The sequence below is a fragment of the Zalophus californianus genome, chromosome 6 (assembly GCF_009762305.2).
Source record: "Zalophus californianus isolate mZalCal1 chromosome 6, mZalCal1.pri.v2, whole genome shotgun sequence".
Taxonomy (NCBI): Eukaryota; Metazoa; Chordata; class Mammalia; order Carnivora; family Otariidae; genus Zalophus; species Zalophus californianus.
The window spans coordinates 115,170,606-115,194,876 of NC_045600.1; the positions used below are offsets into that span (position 1 = coordinate 115,170,606).

Below are 24,271 nucleotides of genomic sequence, written 5' to 3' on the forward strand. Positions count from 1 at the left end.
TGCCCTGGGAGTGGAAGCCTGCCAGAAACTGTCTCTCTGCCACAGTCCTATGGGACCCAGGAATGCAGGCTCCCAGCCACCAGAGCCAGGTGATTTAGGAGCATCTTCTGGGCAGCAGCCATATAACCTGGGACACCAGACAAAAACCACAACACCGGATGTGTGTACAGCTCCCCTCCAGGAGACCCTGGCACTCTGGAGCTTGGCAGAGAGTAAGTGGAAAGATAGCACACTCTCTCTGAGGTTTTTGGAAGGTTTATAGTCAGCCCCATGGTTAGCTAATAGGCCTCCTTCACAGAAAGACCAAGCTCTCCTGGGGTCTGTTACCTCTTGCTCTGCCCTGGGGGTGGTAAGTTTTTAAGAAGTCTTTCTCCAGGGACGCTTGGGTGGCTCAGATGGTTAAGCATCTGCCTTTGGCTCAGGTCATGATCCCAGGGTCCTGGGATCGAGCCCCACATCGGGCTCCTTGCTCAGCGGGAAGCCTGCTTCTCCCTCTCCCTCTGCTGCTCCCCCTGCTTGTGCTCGCTCTCTATCTCTCTCTGTCAAATAAATAAATAAAATCTTAAAAAAAAAAAAAAAGAACTCTTTCTCCATTGGTTACAGTTCTGTGGGGCCCATGAGCATAAGCCTCACTGGCTGCTAGAGCCAGATGATACAGAGCTGTCCCCTGACAGTAATAACAAAATTCAGGGTGCCAGACAGGGGTATAAGTTTTTTTCTGGGTGATACCTTTTATTACAGTCCCATGGGACCAGGAACACAAACTCACCTGGCCTCCAGAGCCAGGCAATCAAGAGGTGTCCCCTAGACAACAGCCATAAAAATCAGGCCACCAGACACATAAAAGTTCCATTCTGTGGGATACTGGTGCCCTGGAGCCTGGCAAAGGGAAAGCGTAAAGGTGGTACCTGCTAGTCTTTGTCCCTGGAAAGTGTTCAGCAGGCTCCTAGATGTGTATGTTAAATTAGATGTCTGCCCCTCACACCAGTGCTTTAATATAAGCAGGTGAGCCTCCTTCACTTTAAGTCCAGGCACAATTGGCTGCCTCTTGGGTGGGGAAGTCCCAGCAGGTAGGTTCTTTAAGAGGGGTTTCTCAGATTGCTACAGTCTTGTGGGTCTCAGGACACAAGCCCTGTTGGGTTTCAAAGTTAGATGTTTTGGAGACTTGTCTCTCAAGTGTATGTCTTAAAGGTTGGGATACCTGATATAGCATTTAAACCCTTCACTCCTCAGGGAGAAGCTCCAGGTTTTGAGTTCTCTTCCTGTTATGGGATGCTGCACCAGGGGTGGAGTTTTTAAGATTTTTTATTTATTTTTTTGAAAGAGAGAGAGAGCAAGCATGAGCAGTGGTGGGGAGGGGCAGAGGGAGAAGCAGACACCCTGCTGGGCAGGGAGCTGGACGTGGGACTTGATCCCAGCACCCTGAGATCATGACCTGAGCCGAAGGCAGACACTTCACCAACTGAGCCACCCAGGCACCCCAGGCTTTGGATTTTCTTAAAAGGAAATTGTTCCATATGTGGCTGTAGACTCAGTGTGTCCATGAATCTTCCTATCTTGCTATCGCAAATTGGAACCCAATAAAGAATGGACTTTGAAGTCCGAAAGATCTGGGTTCAAGTCCTGGCTCTGCTCCTTAGTAGTTTTGTCACAAGTTGCTACTCTGAGTCTCAATTTCCTTAGCTTTAAAAGAGGATAATAATGGTACCGGTCTTTGGGGCTGTTTGGCTAAAGGAGAATAAAACATCCCTGACAAGGGGCTCCTGAGTGACTCAGTTGGTTAAGTGTCTTCCTTTGGCTCAGGTCATGATCTCAGGGTCCTAGGATCGAGTCCCACGTCCGGCTCCCTGCTCAGCGGGGAGTCTGCTTCTCCCTCTCCCTCTGCCTCTCCTCCTTCTGGTGCTTGCTCTCTCTCTCTCTCTCTCGTGCTCACTCTCCCTTTTTCTCTCAAATAAATAAATAAATCTTAAAAAAAAAATCCTGTTAAGTGTTCACTCCTTTCGCTCTCCAGTAGTGTCTTCCCTAGGTTACTTTAAGAGCCTTAATTTCCTCCTCTTTAAGATGTTTACAGTGATAATCTGTAGAATTGGGGTTAGGATCAAGGGATCTAATGCATGTGAGTTTTTAAAAACATGAAGTTCTAGGTAAACAGGTAATGTTCTTCATGCCCATAGTCCTTTTTTATTGAATCTATTTCCTGGTTCAAAACCAATTAACATATCTAAATGACTTTTACATGTTAATTTGCTTAGAAAGACAGATGGTGTCTTAGTAAATTAATGGATAAGGTAAACAATTGGCTTTACCTATCATGACAGAATACATATTTGGACCAGACCTTCATCTCCTCTCTGTGGTTGCAGCACCCACACCACTTAACTGTCTGGTGGCACTGGCAGAGTGACCCTGGGCCCCGGCCCACACTTTTTAAATTAAACTGAGGGATAGACTGCAGAGAGGGGAGCTGGATTCTAGTTAATACATTACTGTTGAGTCTAAAAAGGCATTTGGAGATTCTCTGTAGCACTCAAGAGCTGTTAAGTCAATTGGGGTTATGGTGCCTCATCTATCTTGGGCCTTTATTGCTACAAGATCGCCAATGCAGGATGAGTACCTATTTTAGAATGGGGCATTGAACTATCTGTTCTTTCAAAACAATTGAGAAGTAGGGCTTGACTAACTTTATGTATTATTGCCGTGCAATCTTGTCTCTTTCCCAAATCAATGGTCTAGTATTGATTTCTTTGCTTGTAATGATGCAGAAGCAATCTCCAAAGAACAGGTGGCGAGTGGTTATATACTGGGAGTTGTTGGCAGGTTTGGGAAAGAATGTTTTACACTAAATGGTGAATATAAATGTCTCTTTGAAGACCCTCTGGGTGTTTCTAGAAGTACCCAACTGATTGTACAACCTTAGAGGAATAAACTACCAGGACACTGTGAACCCTACCTTTGCAGATGTAAGCAAAAGAGAACAGCAGTTGGCTCACACAAACAAGTTTGTCTGCTTAAAATATCCCTTCCCATACTAATGGAATTTAGAGTAGGCTAACAGGTGTGATTGTCTCTTGAAGAGAATAAAAGGTCTTTAAAATGTTGCAGAAGGAAATCAGTGCTAGAATTTAGCAATTTGAAAGCCAAAGGATACTGCCCCCTTAAATGCCAAGTCTACTGCAGTGATAGAGTACTAAGGTCGTTACTTTGGGTGTACAAAATACCATAGACTGGGTGGCTTAAACAATAGAAATTAATTTTGTCACAGTTCTGAAGACCAGAAAATCCAAGATAAAGGTTCTGGCTGATATAATTTCTAGTGAGAACTCTCTTTCTAGCTTGCAGATGGTTGCATTCTCACCATGTCTTTAACATGGCCAAGGGGGGATGGAGGCTGTCTGGTGTCTCTTCTTATAAGGATACTAATCCATATCAGGGCCCCTCCCTTATGACCATTTCACCTTAATTACCTCTTTGTAGGCCCTGTCTCCAAATATGGTCCAATTGTGCCTTCCATGTGTTCCAAGACTCAATTTCCAATGTGGGGGGGTAGGGCATACTTCCCACACAGCACCAAGCAATTCTTGGACACCAAAAGGGTGTCCTACAATTCAACTCAGTTCAACTTAGCTACCTGGAGATGGCACCATATCTCACAGGTCAAGAGTTCAGTCTACCTGTCCCCCCTTACAAACATCAGACACCAGTCACAAGCCCAGGTTGTTACCTGTGCTTCTGACCAACAGGCTATAAATCAGAGGTTCCCACAGCCCCCTCCTTGGGTTCGAATAATTTGCTAGATCAGCTCACAGAGAAGCATCTTACTTACTAGCTTATTAGAAAAGGATATAACTCAAGAACAGCCAGATAGAGGAGATGCATAGAGCAAGGTAGGGAGAAAGGGCACAGAACTTCCATGTGCACCGCACTTCCAAATCTCCATGTGTTCACTAACTTGGAAGCTCTTCAAACTCTATCATTTTGGGGGTTTGTGTAGGCTTCATTTCATAGTCATGGTTGATTAAATCATTGGTGATTGGCTATTGATTCAACTTCCAGCCACTCTCCATCTCCTGAGGAGTTTGGAGGTCCGGGTGGGACTGCAAATTCCAACACTTCAATCAAGTGCATGGTTGGTTCCCCTGGCAACCAGCCCCCATCCCTAAGTGGGGTCCAAAAGTCACCTTATTAACATAACAAGAGACACCTTTGTCACTCTCAGTACTTAATGAAATTTCAAGGGTTTGGGTTGCTGTGAGTCAGGAACCATGAATGAAGACTAAATATATTTGAGAAATATATATTTGACCTTTTCTTATAAATCACAATATCTCAGGGGTTAGCACTTCAACATACGAATTTTCAAGACTCAGAATTCAGTCTGTAGCATTCTGCCCCTTACCTCCCCCATTCATGTTCTTATCACATGCAAAATATATTCAGTTCATCCCAATAGGCCCAAAGGTCTTAAATCATTCCAGCATCAATTCTAAAGTCCAAAGTCTCATCGAAATATCATCTAAATCAGATATGGGTGTAACTCAGTGTCTGATTCATCCTGAGGCAGATTTCCTCTCTAAGCCATGACCCTATGAAATTAGACAAGTTATGTGCTTCCAAAATACAGTGGTGGCCAAAGAAAATGAAAACACTAATTTGAAAAGATCTGTGTACCCCTATGTTTATTGCAGCATTATTCACAATAGCCAAGATATGGAAGCAGCCCAGATGTCTATCAATAGATGAATGGATAAAGAAGATGTATATATACACAATGGAATATTACTCAGCCTAGAAAAGAATGAGATCTTGACATTTGTAAAACATGGATGGACCTAGAGGGTATAATGCTAAGTGAAATAAGTCAGACAGAGAAAGACAAATACCATACGATTTCACTCATATCTGGAATTTAAAATCAAAACAAATGAACAGATGATAAAAAGACAAAAAAAAAAAAAAACTCTTAAATACAGTGAATAAACTGGTGGTTGCCAGGGGGGACCTGGATGGAGGGATGGGTGAAATAGGTGAGGGGAATTAAGAGTATACTTATAGTGATGAGCACTGAGTAATACATAGAAGTGTTGAATCATTATATTATACACCTGAAACTAATATAACACTATGTTAATTATATTTCAATTAAAAAAATGCAATGGTGCAATGGGATAGACAATCCCATTCTAAAAGGGAGAATTCAGAAGGAAAGAAGTGGTGATGGATCCCAAGCAAGTCCAAAACCTAGCAAGGCAAATTCCATTAGATATGAAGGCTCACAAATAATCCTCTTTGATTCAGCACTGTACCCTCCAGGCCCACTAGGGTGGCAGCATCGCTTCCATGGCTCTGCTAAACACCCTGCTCCTTTGGCTCTTGGTAAGAGCCCCGCCCACACTGCCCTCTGTGAGGCGCCATCCACATGGCTCTCTGCTAGGGTAGCCTACCACTGAGGTACTAGTCATCCAGGCTTTCCAAATCTGGAGAGACAGCCCTACCCTTTGAAACCCAGGAGGAAACAGCCTTGTCTCTTAGGTTTGTGATGGGAGTAATTAGCCCTGACTATCTCTGAAATACCTTCAGGGTCATTCTTCCCTTTCCTTAAAGAATAGTGCACTTGCACAGCTGAATAGCTCTGTGGACCAGTCCTGTAGAATCCAAGAAGCCCAACAGCTTTCCTTCATCCCATCCTGCTTTCTCTGTCCCTTTAGCTCAAACTGGCAGGGTCTTTGCTGGGAGAATCCTCTTTCTATTTCTTGCTTCTCCTGAGATGACTGATTAAGTCCATGAGTCACACCCCTGATCTCTTTAGACAAATGATTGTTCAACCATGCCTTTAGTATTCTTTTTAGAACTAGCTTTCTTGTTTATTGCAGTTATGGATAGGCTGAGAATTTTCCAAATCTTCAAGTCTTGGTTCTTTTTTGCTTAACAATTCCTTCTTCAATTTCTCTCTCCCCTTTTGCATTTATACTATAAGCAGTTAGAAGGAAACAAGCTGCTCCTTCACTTTGCTTAGAAATCTCTCTGCCAAATATACAATTTCATTGCTCACAAGTTCTGCCTTCCACAAAATACTAGAACAGTTTAGCCAAGTTCTTTGTCATTTGTTTTTTATCATTTCTCCAGTTTCTAATAACATGTTCCTCATTTCTGTCTGATTTGTCACCAGAATCACCCGTAATGTTCATATTTCACAATAGTCTGTTCATGATTATCTAAGCTTTTTCTGTCATGGATCTCAAAACTCTTCCAGCTTCTACCCAATTCCAAAGCTGCTTCTACATTTGTGGGTATTTGTTACAATAGTACTCCACTTCTCAGGACCAAATCTTAGTCAGTTCAGGCTGCCTGAACTGACCAAGTCCACCAACACCGTGGACTGACCAGATGGCTAGACAGCAGAAATATCTCTTCTCCCAGTTCTGGAGACTGGAGGACTCTCCTCCTGGCTTGTGGACAGCTGCCTTCTCGCTGTGTCTAATGCCGGGGGGGCGGGGGAGGGGAGGTGAGAGCAAGGGAAAGAGTACAGCACATTAGGGGTTAGGGCTTCAACATACAAATGTAGGGAGGACACAATTCAGTCCATAGCTTTATTCTGGTTTTCATTCAATGTGAATAGCTTTAGTAGTTGTATTGGTCTTAAACCAAAAGACATCACAACACATAATAAAGAAGAGTTGATTTGGAGTAAGCTGACATGGGTCCAAACTCTGAATCAATCTCTGTGTATCTCCAAGTAAGCCATGTAATCTCTCTTGGTTTTCACATGAATGGATACTAACTTCTCTACCTACCTCATAATAAGATTGTTATAATGTTTATGTGGTGAAACTCCTTTCCAATAATGGGAAATTACTGCTTAACATTTTTTTAGATCACTCATTATTCTTTAATATTAGGTACTGTTCTGAGTGTATTTAGATAGGTTCTGCACTTACATGCTTTCTTTCTCATTACTTCAAAGATGTAAATGTTTTTCCTTAAAAATATGAGAGAAAATTACTAAATGCTAACATCCTCAAGAATCTCAGCACTGCCAAAAATTGGTAACAAACTGAGTGTCTGATATTAAGGAAAATTTTAATAAATTATGGTAATGTCCAATGGAATGTTTGTGGCCATTTTTTTGTAAAATATCACATGAAAATAGCAGAACACCAAATAGTAGGATCATAACTTTTTTAAAAATTCACCTACAAAATGGTAATATGCAATTAATGCCTATGTTAGAGTAGTGGTAATTATAGGTGATTTTGATTGTTCTTTCAATTAAAAAAAAACAATGAATTGGAGATTTTAGATCACTTGACACTGAGCTTCTTGAGGGCAGGTATCCTTAGTTATTGATCCCTATAGTTTCGTCCTCTAGCACAAATTATAAATAGCTCCTATTTCATGCTACCCAGCCTTGCACACACTGGTTCCTCTCTCTGGACTGCACTTCTGGGAAGAGCACTGTCATGTACAGGTGATCTATTTCAGTATCACCTGAGGAGGGGTCCTCATTAGATATGTACCTTCCTCTGCTGCATCCCATACCTACAGAATCAGAATCAGTGAGGCCTGGGAAACTGCATTGTTAGCAAGCACCCTGGGTGGTTCCTATACCTTTTCTAAGCCCAGTATCTTTATCTGTAAAATGGAGAAAATCCATCATTCTTCTTAAAGCCATTGTGAAAAATCACAGGAGTCAATATGTACATAGTGATGTATATAGTGCTCAGAGCATCATTTGGCACAAAGAAAGCATTCAGTAAATGGTACCTATTTATTCCTCCACTCTCTTCTCATGTACCGAGAGGGCTCCTGTTTTCTTAAAGAATCTAGCTCTGTGAATTTTCTTCTCTGATGTTCTGAGAACATGTTGACAGCTCCTCTCTGGGTACCCATTCTATACTTAGTGGATTTCTCTATCACTGCACTTATCATGCTACAGTTGTACGATTCTATAACAGTACTATTATACAATTAAAATCACACGCCTCCCCTCCCCTCTGTTACACTTGAGCTTCCTAGTGGCAGGGACCATAGTTTATTAATGCTTATATCCTTGTTATATTGTTAATCTAATATATTTAGCATCAGTTAGCAGTATATACTATCCAAAATAGTACCGTGTACATAATGGGCATTCAGTAAATCTTTCTTGACCTTTTGGCAAACATTTACTGTTTAAAAAATTGTGATATTTGTGTGGGTTTACAGAAATACATGTGAATAAGAGAAAACCTCACCCTCAAGGGGAGCTTATATTCCAGTGGGGTGGGAGGAGACAAAGGCATAAATAACTCTTAAACAAGACAGATTATAATGAAGGTTCAGAGTGGTATGTGGAAATGTAAAGGTGAATGACAACTAAACAATGAAAAAAGTCATTGTTAACACTATCTCAGGACTTCACACTGTTTGTGGTGAATTGCAGTGCATGGAGAGAATACTGAAAAATTTGGCTATGGAAAGATCTGGGACCACATTTAGAGCTTTGAATGATGAGTTCAAGAAGTTAGACTTTAGTTTGTGTTTTATGGGAAATGACTAAGGATTTTTAAAGAGAGGGATAACATAAGATCAATGATTTTGGAAGAAAACTGTGGTGAAATGATTTTAGAAGAAAACTATGATGGAAGGGTCCAGAAGGGAAACCAGTTATGATGCTATTGCAGTAGTCCAGGTAAATAATAATGAGCCCCTGAACAGTGGGAAAGAAGGGGCAAGTAGTAAAAGAGCTGAAACAGGTGGTAGACCATGTCTGGTGAGAAGCTGGATATAGGATAAGAGACCACCCCAGGAGGATGGTGATGCCATTAAATGAAATATGAATCAGAAAAGCCAGAAAGATGAGCTCTCTGTGGAGCATGCCTATAGGATAGCCAATTCTAGAGAAACCCATAGCCAGATAAAAATGTAGGTTTGGTACTCAAAAGGGAGATCAAGACTAGAAATATGGTTACCCAGTCTTCTCATAGACTTGATTTAGTTCAAACTGGAAATGTATGTGATTATAGTGGAGAGTCTACAAAATCAGGAAAAGCCTTACCCATCTAAGTGACCCAAAGCAGGAACACTGGAAAAGACATAGCAGAGGGCAAGGACCGACAGATCAGAGAGTACAGGATTGCAGAAAGCTTGAACAGAATAAGGAGAAGGCAGGAGTTCAATCTCTAGTAAACCTCAAGAAAATGCAATCTTGGTAATAATGGGAACGGATACCAGCTGCAGCCAGTTAGAATATGGAACAGGAAGGCTGTGGAGGCAGTGCACACAGCCTATTTTTGTAAGTGTTTTGGTGAAGGAAAGGCCAAATTGATGCTCAGACAATATTTAACCTTCAACTTCTGTTTCTGTCTCATCATGTCTCCTTTTATCCCCTCATCATCACTTGGGGAGCCACCACCCAGCAGATCAAACCTGTCTCTGTGGGCTGCATACTGGCTGGCCTCTAGCCCTTAACTTCCCTGCTCTCTAAATAAAACTTAACACAGATTTAAGCATGCACTTGAAACTTCCCTGTTCTAAATAAAATCTACCTTGCTTTTTCCTCCTTTCAAAGAATCTGGGTAGCCATTGACCAAACACGTAATCCCCAAAGTACACTCAAGACAACTTTAGAAGGGCCAGCATTCATCATTCATCATCATACACAGGAGGAAACTGAGGCCAGAGAAGAGTAATTACTTTTGCAAAGGGTCATCAGCTTCATGGTGGGCTGCCTCTTGCCTCCTACATGGAACCTGCCCTATTATCTCATACCTGAGTAGTGGACTGGCCCTGCCGTGCCTCAGTCTTGTCCCTAAATGGACAAATGACGTTTGCCAATAAGCAGAGTGGCCAGTTGGTAAAGTTATGGCTCAGTCTCAATGGGACGTTCTTTATCACTGCTTTTATGAGATCGTTTTACAATAAATGTTGCTATGTGAGACTACATAAGAAATTTGGATGAAATTACTGTGAGGAAGATTATAAAAATCTCACATAAGCAAAAATTAGAAATTTCTGCCTTACTTTTCCAAGAGTTCCAAATTTGGGGTAGTACATATCTTCTCTTTTTGAAGGAGTCCAGGTCTTTGTTCTCAAGGAAAGAGCTCACAGAGCTTGGTAAAGATGGGCACTTCCCTGTTACAACAGTGGGCTGTTTCCTTCTTCCACCTATGCAAGTATCTTGTTAAAAGCTTATAGAAAGTAGAGGTGAACTGTGGACGCCCCATCTTTTATTGCATTTGACTTCAGAGTCTTTGTTTATCTTGGGTGGATGCTGAGAAAGCAAGACACTAAATGAAAAAAGTATTAACCAGGAATAACTGATTGGTAGGAGTTTACAACTAGTTCAGACTATCGACACAGGCAATTAATTACTGGCTTAGTAATAAGGAAAAAACTATAGAGGGAAAACCACTTCCACTTTCATAATTCAGTACAAATATGTTCCCATATTGAAACTTCACAGACAGCCATTCATCAGCAGCCAACTGTACATACTCGTAGCCATCATAGGTCAGTGTCCACTTCATTTCAAGGCTGAATGCGGACAGAAGTTCCTAAGAGTGTCAACTGGGAATTGGTTTAGGAAGGAAGGGGTTTGGGTACTCACGTAAATCTGGAATCAAAATAAATAGTCTTGTGGGAAAAGGAAGCCATGGCTCTCATGAATAAGGTGAGAAAACAGTTGGGAATTATAAATTGGGATTCAAATTAATTGAACTCCTATTCTGTGTCTGAGATGGTTATTGAACTGCGCTGTACCTCACTTTCTCTAACGTGAACATCCTGGGTGTCATTCTGTCAACTCCAATTACTAGCTCAGAAATACAAGTGATTTTCTTTTGATCCACATGCTGAGTGGGAGCATGAAAAGATTTAGTGGGTACAAGCTACAAATGAAATAGTTAAATCTTATACAGTTGCCTTTTTGAATTTCTCTCTAGACTCCAAAATGGGTTTCTTGGGCATGTGAACATTTTTGCAGCAATTCAAGCTATAAATTACCTGGCCTACCTGACAGAGCTCATAGCAGATTCCTGTAGCATGGAGTTCAGAGTACCTGGGCCCAGGTGGCATTTATATATTAAATACTTAATCCATTTTTAATATATTTGTAACAGCATTGAGTGTGTGTGGGTCTTGGCTCTGTAGCAGCAAGCAAAGCAATACTCCTAGGTCGATCAAGGAATTGAGGTCAAGGAGTGATCAGCCTTTATTAGTAGAGCAAGGTTGTACCAAGGTTGTACTGGATATCTGTTTCACATTTGCAGGTTTTCATCCTGTGCTTTCTCCGGTTTGCAGATGTGCTTTTGTGTAATGTGACAAAATGGTGCAGATGGTATGGTGTATGTGATCTTCAGTGTTTCTCACTTTTGACCCTCTACAATTCATTCCCTACAATATCCATCTCACTTAAGGTTCACTGAGGCACTGTAAAATGTGTAATGTAAGATGGAAGTGAGATTTCCTGCTGATTAAGTGGAAGTAGGCTGAAGGTGTACTAGGCTGACTGGGCCCATCAATGGAAAAACAAAAGACAAATGTGGAATATTTTTTAAGAGTTTTGTATTTTGTAATTACTGTTTTCTTTGGGGAAAAGGAGAGGAAATTGAATGGAATGTTGAAGAACATTGTCATTTTGTGTAGGGTTGTGCAGTGCAAAACCACCAAGCCTCTAGGGCAGCCTGGACTCAGAGGACAGCCCTCATTGTTCAGATTTTACTCATTTGCGTCGTCAGGTCATGAGTGTTCATTTCTCAGATTAGTCTGCCGATGCCCCCTCCCCATCACTGTTCCAACTTCCATCTGTTTCATAAAAGCTGTTCATATATTCTAGCTGCTCTGAGTAAATAAACCCTGTGGCTACACCAGATCAGATGTAGGCTTTCTCAGTATTTTGTACAGACGTATTGCACAATGTGCCTTGCTCTGTGGTAGGCCCTACTGATACAAATATCTGGTCCTCAGACAGACCCAAAAAGTGTGCTGTCTATAATAATAGAGATGTATGCAAGAAACACAGAAAGGAGGTTTAGGGTATTCAGTGCTTTCTCTGTTTGACAGAACTGACACATGATAATGGCTTTGAAAGAGTAACTAGAAATCCCTCAGGCAGATGAGGGGTGAAGAGAGGCCCCAATCAGAGAGCACACCTGGCGGTGGAAGCCAGGGGGCTGGCTGCTAGTAGTTCAATATGGCAAAAGTGAAAGAAACATGAGAAATAAGACTGGAAAGGGAGGCCAGGCCAGGCCTTTCTCCTGTGAAGATGGTGGGAGCCACTAGGAAGTTTAAACATTAGGCAGGCAGTATCCAGTTTTTTTGAAAGGTGGCTCTGGTGTTTGAGGGGAGTCACATGAGAGGCAGGGAAACCAGTTGGCAATCTTTTGTAGTACTCCATGACAGTGATAATGGTAGCAATAGAGGATGGAGACAGGATAATTTAAAAGTTATTTGGGAACAGAATCAATTAAAATGGTGATTGATTAGATGTAGGGAGTGAAGATGGAGGAGAAATCCAGAGTGAATTTGATTTCTTAGACAGATGTTGGGACAGATAATGGCGCCATTCACCAAGAAGAGGGAGCACTGGAAGAACAGGGGTTTTGGTGGGAAGAAGGGTTTGGGTTTGGTTATGTTGAGTTTAAGGGTCTATGGGATGGGACATACGGGGTAGAGGGGGTTCAAGTAGGCCATTGTAGAGATGAATCTAAAGCTCTAAGGCAAGTCTGGGTTACAAATGTGGAAGTCAATAATATATCAAGATGATCGAAGCCATGAGCTTGCTGAAGGGAGTGTGTCCATGAGAAAAGAGGACAAGAGCAGGCTTCCCCCCACAAACACTAGCATTTCAAGGAGCCTTTGGGAGAAAGAGTCAAATAAAGGAGAATGGGTAATACCACTCTGTTCGACAACTGATTTATTCCACAGCCACTTCCCTACTGTGGTGCCAGATGTCCGCCTTCTCCCCCTGCCTCCCCACTGTGTTGCCTTAACCCGAATATATGTCCCACTCCCCAGTGTTGAAAGGACTGCAAGATATATGGGCATCCTCTTTACAGGCTCCAGGCGTGTGGGCATTCTGGAAGGGTCGCTAGTATTAGACGCATAGGCTGTTGTCTTCTTCCCAGCTGCTTTTAATGGGGATTTACAGTCAAAGCTCCCCACACTCTGCTTTTTAAAGTTAGCTGTCTAGGTTGAGATGATGATTATTATAAACATAAATGCTTTATAATGGCAGATTTGACTCAAAGGTATGCAGAGCAGTTGCCATGAGCAACACAGAAAATGAGTCCCTGTACTGAAGGGAATGTTTGGAATTAAACTTTTCAGGTTGTGTGTGAGGAACAATTATCAGGCTGTTTCCCCACTAAGATCGGGTTGTGTAAGCATTGTGTGCTTTGACCTGGGTCTCGAGAAGGCCTCAGGAGAGGGCTCTGGCTCTGGAAGCATTTTTTTTTTCCATTTTCTAACAGGTGACTGATCGGTGGCTAAAGGGCTCCCCAACCCACTATATTTGGGGCTCTGGCTGGATCACTTCAGGATTTTTCACAGATGGAAAGTGCTAAGGAGCCATCAGATACTTGTTTGAATGCTCAGTTGCTACGAATGAATAGTTTTCCTTTTCCTTCTCTGTCCTCCCTCATCCTTATTAACTCAGACAACTCCGTTTCCTCGCAGGCCCCTGTTTTTTGTGGCAATGTTTTATCCATGTTGGTGGGTGTGTAACTACCCCTGGCTGGCTGTCCCTTTTGATGGGCTTCTGGCTTCCTCTGGAGAAGCAGCTCAGGGAGGGGGGCCGTCTGAGCGGGCAAGCAGGCCAGGGTCACTGTGCCCAGCACACGCATCTCTTCCAGTTTGTGCTCTTCACGGAAAGCGCTCCTGTTGCATGAATTTGGCATTGCCACCTTCACAGAACCAATAACTTGTCCAGAAAGAGGACCTATGGCGGATCATACAAGATTCAACCTTCCCCAGCCTGGTTTTGTTCTCTTGCTGCAGCTTACGTGGAAACGACTCCTGGAGGGTGATACTGCAGCTCCCTCTGGTGTCACCTTGGCTCAGTCTCTCACAGAGCTTTTCTTCCCTTGCAGAGAATCGGGCAGGTTAAATAGGTTTCTCCATATGTAGTCAGAATGACTATGAGATGATTTTTCTCCCATTAAAAAGAATCTTTCATGAAGATCCAGCTCCTGTTTTGTTCCTATTTCAAAATTTGGGGAAGCTTAGAAGTCCTGTGGAAATCATTCTTAGGGAGTGGAATCTCTTTGGAAATTCCTGCAGTTCAAGCCAGCTGCCCTTTTAGGAATGTAAATTCCTTTCAAGAAAGATAAATGAAAATGGGAGGCCCAGAAGAAGTCACTTTGCTCCCTGGTAGAGAAAATATCGGGTAAGGGAAGGAGGTCAAAACAACAACCAGCAGGAGGAACCCTGTCCATTTGTTCTGGAAAGAGTGGCTTGTTTTCTGAAATAACTTTTGGATGAGAAATTTATCATCTGAAGTCAGGTCATTTTGAGTTTCTTTTTTTAAACTAAAGGAGTCAAGTTATTAATATTTGAAAAATTGCTACTGTATGGTACATAGAATCATATAATACTCCTACCTAAATTAACATCATCACAAGCTCCATAATAAAGATTTATGAGATACTCATCATACAAGAAATCCTATTCTGGAAATCTTCATAGGTCTGTATTTTGATTATAACTATTTTCATGGTTGTGAACCAATTAGAAGCCCTCGTATTTTGTTTCCCTCTTTCCAGACTTCTCCCTTTTCCCTTTATCCCTTAAACTAGAATGGCCCGTTATTCTTCAGCCTGTCTCTATATTGTAAGATGGAGAGATAAGGAAGTGCCACCTGCTCAGGCTGGCTACCCAGGCAGGCCATTCTCCTTCAGAGCATCCAGAATGGTTGAACAATTTATCATTTCTCCTTTGTAAATCACTTTGAACCTTTATCTCAAGTTGATCTGTGAAACTAAACATAAATTCTTGTTGTAGTGTCCATGTTCTTGTCTACTCAAACAGCTCTGGGAATCTTACGAAAGTGTGTGGGCACACACCACCCGAATACCACGATGAGAGGAGGAGTCACAATTCAAACACCTTCTCCCCTTCTAATGCCAAACCACAGAGTGGCGAGTTGTTTTCAGTGCAGCTTAGCACAGTAGAAACTACAGAGTGGTTAGACACTTTCTCCCTCTCTCAGCTTTAGATTGGGCCTGTCTTGGACCAGAACATACCGCCAGTCTGACTTGTGGCCTGCGGGGTATTGGACTTTAGCTCTTCCTCTCCACCTGCCTCCACCAAACCCGTGGTCAGAGAGCCTCACTGCTGGGGCACATGGCTCTCAGGACTCAAAAGAAAGATGCATTTTTCTGTTTTGCTTTCTCTGTTTGAAAAAACATGAAGATTCTATAATATGACATCACTTTTAACATTTGCAGGTTGTTAATTGTCTTAGTCATTTGCAGTGTTACATTTGCGTAGTGTTGAGATTTATAGATCGACTCAACAGAGTTGATCTCATTTAATCCTCACAAGTGTCCTATGAAGTAGTAGGTTCCAGGATTTTTCTATTTTGTCTCCCTTTTTAGGGAGACTGAGAGACCCAGAGAAATTAGCTGAGATGCCCAAGGTTACACATTTAGTGGCAAGACCAAATCCCAAACCTGCCAAGTCCTTGGTGAGTGTCCTTTCTATAAAGTGACTGCTAGAGTTTAGCTACAGTCTCATTCAACTCAACTCAGTGGTATTTGACTGACTTTTCAAAGACTGAGTAGTTGGGACCTTTGAACTTTCATTCCAACCAGTGATGTGATATTGAGCAGGTTATTAAAATTGGAAATGGGTTTAATGGTGCCATGTCCTAGATCCAACTCCTATAGAACTAAAAGATGGCTAGTGTAGGATTTTTAAATACCTGCTGACACATAAATATGAAATATTGCCAACAGTACAGTATAGAAAGAATTCATGTTGTGATTGATGAGCATATGGGAGTATAATATATACTGCATGCAGAGAGACTTTGAGAGCTTTCCAAAGATAATATTTTCTGAGAGATATATGTTTGAACTTGAACTCAGCCTGGGGTTATCTCTGTTTCAAGACCAGAAGTTTGGTTAAAGAAGAAATGCTTAGTGTGCCCTCAAATTGATGAAGTAGGTGGTATAAGATTTGAAGAGAGGAGAGAGCGAGAGAGAGATTTCTTGCCAGTGAACCATGCATGCCTGAGTTGTGACAATGACATTCATTGAAAATTAGGAAAACCCACACTTTACCTGGCCAATATTTGTTACTCTCCTGACCAGTGACAAAATAAGGTATCCTGGCCCACTTTGTAGAGCTGTTGTATAAGTCTGGGCTGTAAGCCTCTACAGAAAGTAGGTAAAAAATTATTCTTGGTTGTTCTGTTTTCTAGATGACATACAAGGTATAGTAGAAAAAGCAAGCTTTGGTGTTAGACAGACTTGGGTTTGCAAGCTGGTAGCCCTGGGCTGTTTTGTTTTGTTGTTTTTTTTTTTTTTTTTTTTTTTTGTAATTCTTAAATCTTCAGCCTACTTTGAAGGGTTAGCGTAAGGACTAGAGATAATATACATAAAACAGCATGTAGACAGCCGCAAGAAATCGCTCCTGCCATTATTACTGTTACTCGGCACAGGACGACCAAGACCCTTTCTGAAGACTTCACTACAACATGGTTTGTTCCTAACCATTTCCCTTCCAATTAATCTTCCTTTACATATCTCAGCCTGCTTACGAAAGTGTGCGTTTTATGTTGTGTTATGTGCATTCTTCTTTCAGATCTGTAAGAGCAAAGCTAAAGAATCTCAGCAATACTATCACAGCTTGGCCGTCCGGCAGAGCCTGGCTGTCCACTTTAACATCCAGCAGGACTGTGGTCATTTCCTTGCTGAGGTCCCTGATCGTCTGCTTCCCTGGGAGGATCCCGATGCCCCTGAAGAGGAGGAGGAGGAAATGGAAGAGGCTGAAGAAGAGGTGAAAGGAGAAACAGATGGGAAAAGCCCGGAGCCCTGCTCTGAAACAGAGTCATCCCAGAAAGCAAGCCAGGGGGGCCTTAGCAGGAAGCAGAGAAGCCACGTGGTGGTCATCACCAGAGAGGTTCCCTATCTCACCGTGGCTGATTTTGTGCGAGACTCTCTGGGCCAGCATGGGAAAAGCCCAGACCTGTATGAGAGGCAGGTGTGTCTGCTGCTCTTACAGCTGTGCTCTGGCCTGGAGCACCTCAAACCCTACCATGTCACTCACTGCGATCTTCGTCTGGAGAACCTGCTGCTCGTCCACTACCAGCCGGGGGCAACCAGCCAGGGCCTGGAGCCTGCAGAGTCCAGCCCCACCTCGTCTTGTTCCACCAGGCTCATAGTAAGTAACTTCTCTCAAGCCAAGCAGAAGAGCCATCTGGTGGACCCCGAGATCCTCCGCGACCAGTCCCGCCTCGCTCCAGAGATCATAACAGCCACCCAGTATAAAAAGTGTGATGAGTTCCAGACAGGCATCCTCATCTATGAGATGCTGCACCTGCCCAACCCCTTCGATGAGAACCCAGAGCTGAAGGAGAAAGAATACACTCGAGCAGACCTGCCTCGCATCCCACTCCGCTCACCCTATTCCCGGGGCCTGCAGCAGCTGGCCAGCTGCCTCCTCAATCCCAACCCTTCCGAGCGGATCCTCATTTCAGACGCCAAAGGCATCCTCCAGTGTCTGCTCTGGGGCCCCCGGGAAGATCTCTTCCAGACTCTGACCGTCTCTCCCAGCCCAGCACAGAGGAGCGCCCTGCTCCAGAACTGGCTAGACATCAAGCGAACACTGCTCATGATCAAGTTTGCCGAGAAGTCCCTGGACAGGGAGGGTGGGGTCAGCCTGGAGGACTGGCTTTGTGCTCAGTATTTGGCTTTCGCCACTCCAGATGCCCTCGGCTCTATTGTGAAAACCCTGCAACACCGCTAGTCTGTCCTGCTTGCCGCTTTTCTTTCATTTCCCCCTTCCAGTTACCTGTGCGCTCCCCCTTCCCAGAGCTCCCACAGAATTCACGGAAAGGAGAGAGACCAACCTTGCATCCCTGTGCAGGAAAAATGCGTCCTCTCCGAAGGCTTACCCACGGCCCCGCACCGAGCATGAAGCTGGGTCTGTCTTCCTGTACGGCCATGCGGTTGCCTTCCATCGGAACACCTCTCACCCTAATTGTCCCCACATGCAGTAGAAAATGAAAATGTCCGTCCCGGAAGGCACAGCTCTTTTGGTATGAACTCAGTGAGCTATGTCCAGCTCCTGCGTAATTCTGAATATCACCTGTCTTTTTAACCACAAGTATTTATTCTCACTAGCAATAGACAGATCTGACTGGTCCTTACCACCATCCACTAAGCTCTCACAACAGATTGGTTTTTGTCTTTAAAGTATCAATCACTGACTCTCTTACCAGGCAGAACTGCCATCCTTAGCATCAGGCCAGTTTCGTGTCTGGGGACTCTATTCTTTGTTCCAGCAGATCGTCAGAAGACAAGGAGAGATTGCATCCCTTGGGTCATGGACGCATTTTCCCTTGTCCTCGGTAAGTGGGTGCACTGCACGGAGGGTGGCCCTGCCAGTCTCCCCTCTGCTGCCACTGCCTGATTCTCCTTCACTTCGACTCTTTCCCCACTTGCCAGTGAAGTTCAGGTTTATCAGCCACTTGTGGCCCCTTCCCAAACTGACCCAAGGTGGTGTCACCAATGCCTCCACTGGGTGCGTACAGTTCGGACCTGATAAAGAGCTGGCAGGACACCCGGAGATGAGTTTCCACACATGCAGTTCCCTAGGGCGCCCCCCCCCCCGGCGGGGGGGGGGGGTGATGGTTGAAGGTGCGGCCTTTGATTACTGTCAGAGCTGGCGGTGTGGATGGCCAGGGCTGGTGGAGCCCGGATCCCAGCCTTACCCTGAGCCGTAATGGGCCAGCTCCCTCCTCTCAGTAGCCAGTGTTAACTAGTCCCCCAGACGCTGTAGGCATGAGCCGTGAATGACACGGGTCAGCTGAGCTCAGAGAGCTGCCCGAAAGCAGGCATGGCTGCTGGCTGGGAGGGTGGCCCGAGGCCGGGGAGGGGAGAAGGCCGCTGAGGAGACGGCCGGCCTCCTCCTCAGAACGTGGACCTCGGCGGAGGAGGCTACCTCCCGGTGGCCCCAGCACATTGCTCCTTAGGACTCTCTGCAGTGGCTCCGGAGGACGGCTCGCAGAGGCTTTGATTGCTGAGGTGGGTGCCTGCGAGCCGTGCACCGCACATGTGGTCCATGCTCCTCTCCTATGAATATATGTGCAATTTTTGTATGTATTTTTTTAGCTGTATATTACAGTGTTTATGTTGCAATTTCACCTGAAGCAAGTTCTACAGAAATCCTCCCCTTCTTCCCTTGGCACATACATATTTGCGCTGAGATGAGAGTTCCTTCCGGGGGGTGGGGGTGGGAGGTGACGTGTGTGGGCTTGTTTTATTCAAAACTGTGAGTATCTGTTTACTTCAACCTTGAAATCCCAAGAGTTACTCAGACAGTGTGAGTGTGCGCACACACGGTGTGCACGTGCATGCTGGGAGCAGGGGCCGGGCCTCTGAGGGGGACAACCTGTGGCATGGTTGAGAGACGTGTTCCCTGCATCTTGTTGGCGAGGGGGCTCCAGGACCCCTCCCCTAGCAGTGCAGAGCTTCTGAAAGCCAAGACTGTGCAGTATTACTTAGATAGCACATTAGTGGCCTTTTGGAAATTTCTAAACTTTTAACATTTTTAACAGCCTTTTTCATATGATTCACCTAAATCAAAGAGGATCAGGAAGGGAGAAGAATGTATTTTATTGTGATCTTCTTTGTGTTTTGTTGTTGTTTTTGTTGTTGTTTTTAAGAAAACAGGCCATGTGAGGCTCCAGATGGAGGATGTCCCTGTCCTCCTGGCCAGCAGTACAGGACTCCCAAGGAAGAGAGCTCATTGGCCCACAGAGAGCCTTGCCCCCTCTAGCCAGAGTACAGGGCTTGGCCCCTGGGAATGGCCGCAGTCCGCTCCGGGTCCGGGTCCTGTGGCATGGCTGCGCCTCGCCTAGCGGACTGCTGTTTAGTTCACCTTAGCATAGCCCATGTGCACATAAGTCCTTGCCTAATTATACACTGAAGTAGCGGCACACAGACCACTGACCACGTCAGCCAGCACGTTCCCTTAGCAGTCCTCCCCGCCCTCCCCCAGACGGTTCGCAGACCGAGACACTTTCTCAACGTCATTCTCGTGGTGCCTTGCCCATGTAAATTTGAATGTTGACTATTTAATGAGGTTTCATATTTAATGAAGAATGTTCCCTGGTCCCTCTGTTTGTTCTCTAAGTATCCTTTTTCTTTTCTTTCTTTCTTTCTTTCTTTCTTTTTTTGTTCCCCTGTCTGACTTGGATCCAGCCTTCTTCGTGTTAACGCTATAGTATTCTAGGCACGGACACTCTCCACTGCCGCTATCTTAGAGCACTGGTAAACCGAGCACCTCCTTCGCACCAGATTTGTGTAGTACTGTTTTTATATTCAGATTTGTTAGGGGCAAAAGATGAATGCCACCTAGTCAGAAAAGGGCCTCAGGCTTCCCAGAGACAGGTGGCTACAATAATTTTTCTCTGAGGGGTGGCTGAGGAATGTGAGGTAGAGAGGGAAAAGGGTGTTACAGGTTAGAGCAGGATAGACAAAACAACTGTATCTCTACATCAGATGGTCCTCGGAATATTTTTCCAGAATAGTGAAATTCAGTCAGTCTAATATTATCACAAATATTTTTTTACAGTTCCATTCTAATTATAGTAGGAACTTTGAATTCATTCATCAACTGGAAAGAAACCCTACCTTCAGACACAGACGGATATATATATATATATATTTGAGTTTCGCATTATGACTAGGATGGCACTTTAAGTTCTCTCAAGTAACGTCAAGTTACTGAAATCATTATTTGGAAATTTTTTCTCTTCTGTTGAAGTCTATACTACAGATTCTTCCATTTATCAAGAGTTCGAACAATTAAGCCACCTTTGGAACTTTACCTTAAGCCACATGAGCAGGAACAATCTGACACATGTCGGTGCTAGAGAAGCAGGGACATGGGTGGAGGAACCAAGACCAAGCCTGAATGTATATATAGCAGAGTGCCTTGTTAGAGACAAGCTAGTCTTGGAAGGAAGAGAATCCGATGTCCCACAAAGAGGACTAGGATTAGGAGACTTCTCCCATGCCAGCCTGAGGGAGAGCCCCTTTGGGAAAGTACACTGACGTGATGCTCAGAAGCTGATCATGAAGAATAACTGCAGGATGGGAGAAAGAGCTGTTGAACCTACGGAGTCCACAAAAGAATCTTGAGTGAGTCATGAATGAGGCCTACCAACCCCTAGATGAAGTGAAAATTGGAGGCCAAGAGAACAGCAGTTAGTTTCACGGTTTGCCCTCTGGGGATGAACTGGGCGAGGTGTAGAGGGGGCACCAGCACCCACACCACTGACGTCGGGGGGCTAAAAGTAAACCGTGCTTGTGAGGATTTTAAGAGTCTGGGTAGCCTTTCATCGTCAGAGTAAGTGGAGACCAGTATTCCTTCCAGACTCAGAAGAAGTTTGTTAACATGGAAAACTCATAAGCCAGGAGATCTTTAGATATAGTATTAGTAATGAAATAGTAGTGACATTTCTGGAAGGAAAACTGTATTTTAAAGTTTCTAGTATTGCAAATGAAAGACCTTTGGGGCCTACTAAATAGGAAGGCCTGGAAGGATTGCACTCAACTTCCCAAATTTGAACTAAAAACACTTCAATGCTGGGAAGTAACCTGACTTGGTTTTGTTGGTAACCTGCAAATATAATATTTTTCCCTAGATTATACTGGCAGTGATCTGAAAAAAAATACAGACTAGTCCCAGAAATCAGGATGTACTCAGGATACTGCACTGTAATTCCAAACGATTCTAGATGTATGAATGAAGTACAGACATACTTGAGGATGAGGGAGAGAGGGACGTGGCTCCCCAGGCCGCCCCTGACATGTTTTTTACTTCCCTCACTAGTTGATGAGGATTGAAAATTCTGGTCCAGCCTAACAAGTGAACAGGATGGCTGCCCACGAAGCCGGGTTATTAGTCTTACCTCATTGAAGCTCATGTTCTCAAAGGCCCCAAGTGCCGTGCTGAGACAAAGCCAAGTGCTGCCCTTGCGGAAGTGTGCACTGAAGGCCAGCTGTCCGTGCTCATGGCAGTGCCGAAAGTAGGGATTCTGTGGACCAAAAAGAGATGCCGTAAGGGAAGCCAGGGAGCTACAATGCAAGATCCTAGATAGAGATGATACCAAAGAAGTCCAGCCTTTTTGTCCTGATGCTTCCGAGGTGAGGAGGTTGAGTTACAACAGGTGCCATCGAAGGAGAACTCACGTACATTCCATGTCAAGGGATTTGGCTGATAAAATAATCCATCCTCCAAAAAAGCACCTATTTTTCTTTTAAATAAGTCCATGTTGTCTATTAGGAAAAAAGAAAAAGAAGATGATGGTGATGATGAAAGCCGTGGGCCCCAGTATCTAAGGAGAAGGAACCAGTCCCTCTCCCCGTGACGTGACCGTGGCTGTTGCCATGACTTCAGCTTGGGAACATCGCATCCATGTGATTGTGAAAGCTGGGCAATTTTTTTCTGAGAGATGTGGTAGTTTCAGTAGGTTTGTTTAAAGAACTCCTGCGAGGTTTCTTAACAAATTCGAATCGTTTTTATAAAGCTTCCTACAGAGGTGGTTACCACTCGTCACCATCATTTAATATCTCTAAGTGCCCCGAATGTACAAGGTGCTATACAGCTGTTAACCATCCCCTCCCTGCAGCTGTTTGAAATTGGAGCACGTTTTTGCCTCAGCCACTGCTAGAAGCTTCCCCACCTAAGTGGGCTGCAGGGGCCTGCATTCCCGCCATCCCATCACATGCTTCCTACTCCAGAGAGCCTCTGGACTTATTCCAGCTTCTCGCCTTTACCCATCCCACTCACCCCCATGCTTTTTTTTAAATTAAGAAAGTTTCAGGGAATCAAAAGAGGTCGGAAATTTTTTAACCTAGCAGAAGTATAGAGTCATATATTTTGCTACGATTATTATTGTATTATGGAAAATCCACTTTGCCCGTATAGTGTGTGGAAAGTATGTGTGTGTCTGCACTCATGATAATTTGAATGTTGAACAGCCCTATATGGCTTCAGGGTAGCGTTTTTGAAGGATAAACCACACTGCTTCAGGAAGCTTGCTCCAAGTACTACTTGGTTATCCCTTCCCTTACCAGTTTTTTAAAGAGTTACTTGTGAACACACTGGGTTGGGATTTTCTGTTGCTACGCAGGGCATTTTGGCATGAGATCAGGGCAGAAGCAAGATGTCATCCTTCTTATTTGAATCATGGCAGTCCTCATTCCAGTCTCTCCTTAGTTCCCCGTGGCTCTGCCCACACCCTATATTTGAAAATCTTATTTCTCTTGCTCTTTCCTGGAGCTTCAACCCTCTACATATTTTAGAGTTGTATAAATCTACCAATGTAAGGTCCCCTCTGTCACCAGGTGGTGCCGCCCTTTGGTTTGCTGTGGTACTTTGCTGTGTTCTCTGTGGCATCATGTTACTGTGTAAATAAATTTGTTTTAATATACACTAAAAACCAGAGCAGCGCTTGTTTTTTTCAGTGACTTTCCCGTCTTGACACGCTGGGGAGGGTTTGGTTGCAGACGTGGTTGGTTTTGCGCCCCTCCGCCCCAGGGTTCATTCCCTCTTGGATCTTCATTCCCTGCTGACCTGGACAGTATTTCCTGTTCATTCCATCCCTGACCTAAGAAAACTCGGCCCAGAAGACAAAGTGAAGGCCTTCCGCTTTGCCCAGCGCCGCCCTAGGGCTGCCGGTCCGCTGTGTGAGATTGCCCCCTGGTGGCCAGTCTCCATACAGCCTTCCTGGGCTGCTTCTGCACGTTTGAGGGGCTTGCTTACCCGGCTCTCCACAGCTGCTCAGTGAAGATCTCAGAGCCGTGCAGACAGTATGAGCGGAGGCAGGGCCTTGTGCGGCATCGAGCATCATCTGCTGCAGAATTCACATACCTTTTGCCTGTTCCTTAAAGTACACACTCACAGGGTTCTCGCGAAGGCTGGCAAGCTCACACGCTGACACTTCCGTAGCAGAGAGGCCACCTGGCTTAGGCGGGGAGAGTCAGCCATTGGCCGTGGTAGCAGCAGCTGCCTCATTATTAAGAGTAGAACGGATGGAAATGCAAACATGTAGATTCTA

The 24,271-nt window shown here is 44.2% G+C and overlaps 1 protein-coding gene across 16 annotated transcripts in view; it reads left to right on the top strand.

Annotated features, from left to right (window-relative positions):
• PEAK1 (pseudopodium enriched atypical kinase 1) overlaps positions 1-23,650 on the top strand; it is a 339,625-nt gene extending 315,975 nt beyond the window's left edge. For all 16 annotated transcript variants that reach the window (XM_027570662.2, XM_027570660.2, XM_027570657.2 and 13 more), the window contains one exon: positions 16,783-23,650. In XM_027570662.2, coding sequence (XP_027426463.1) covers positions 16,783-17,946 — 1,164 coding nt within the window. In that variant the 3' untranslated portion in view covers positions 17,947-23,650. The remainder of the gene's footprint in view (positions 1-16,782) is intronic.
• The last annotated feature ends 621 nt before the right edge of the window (positions 23,651-24,271 follow it).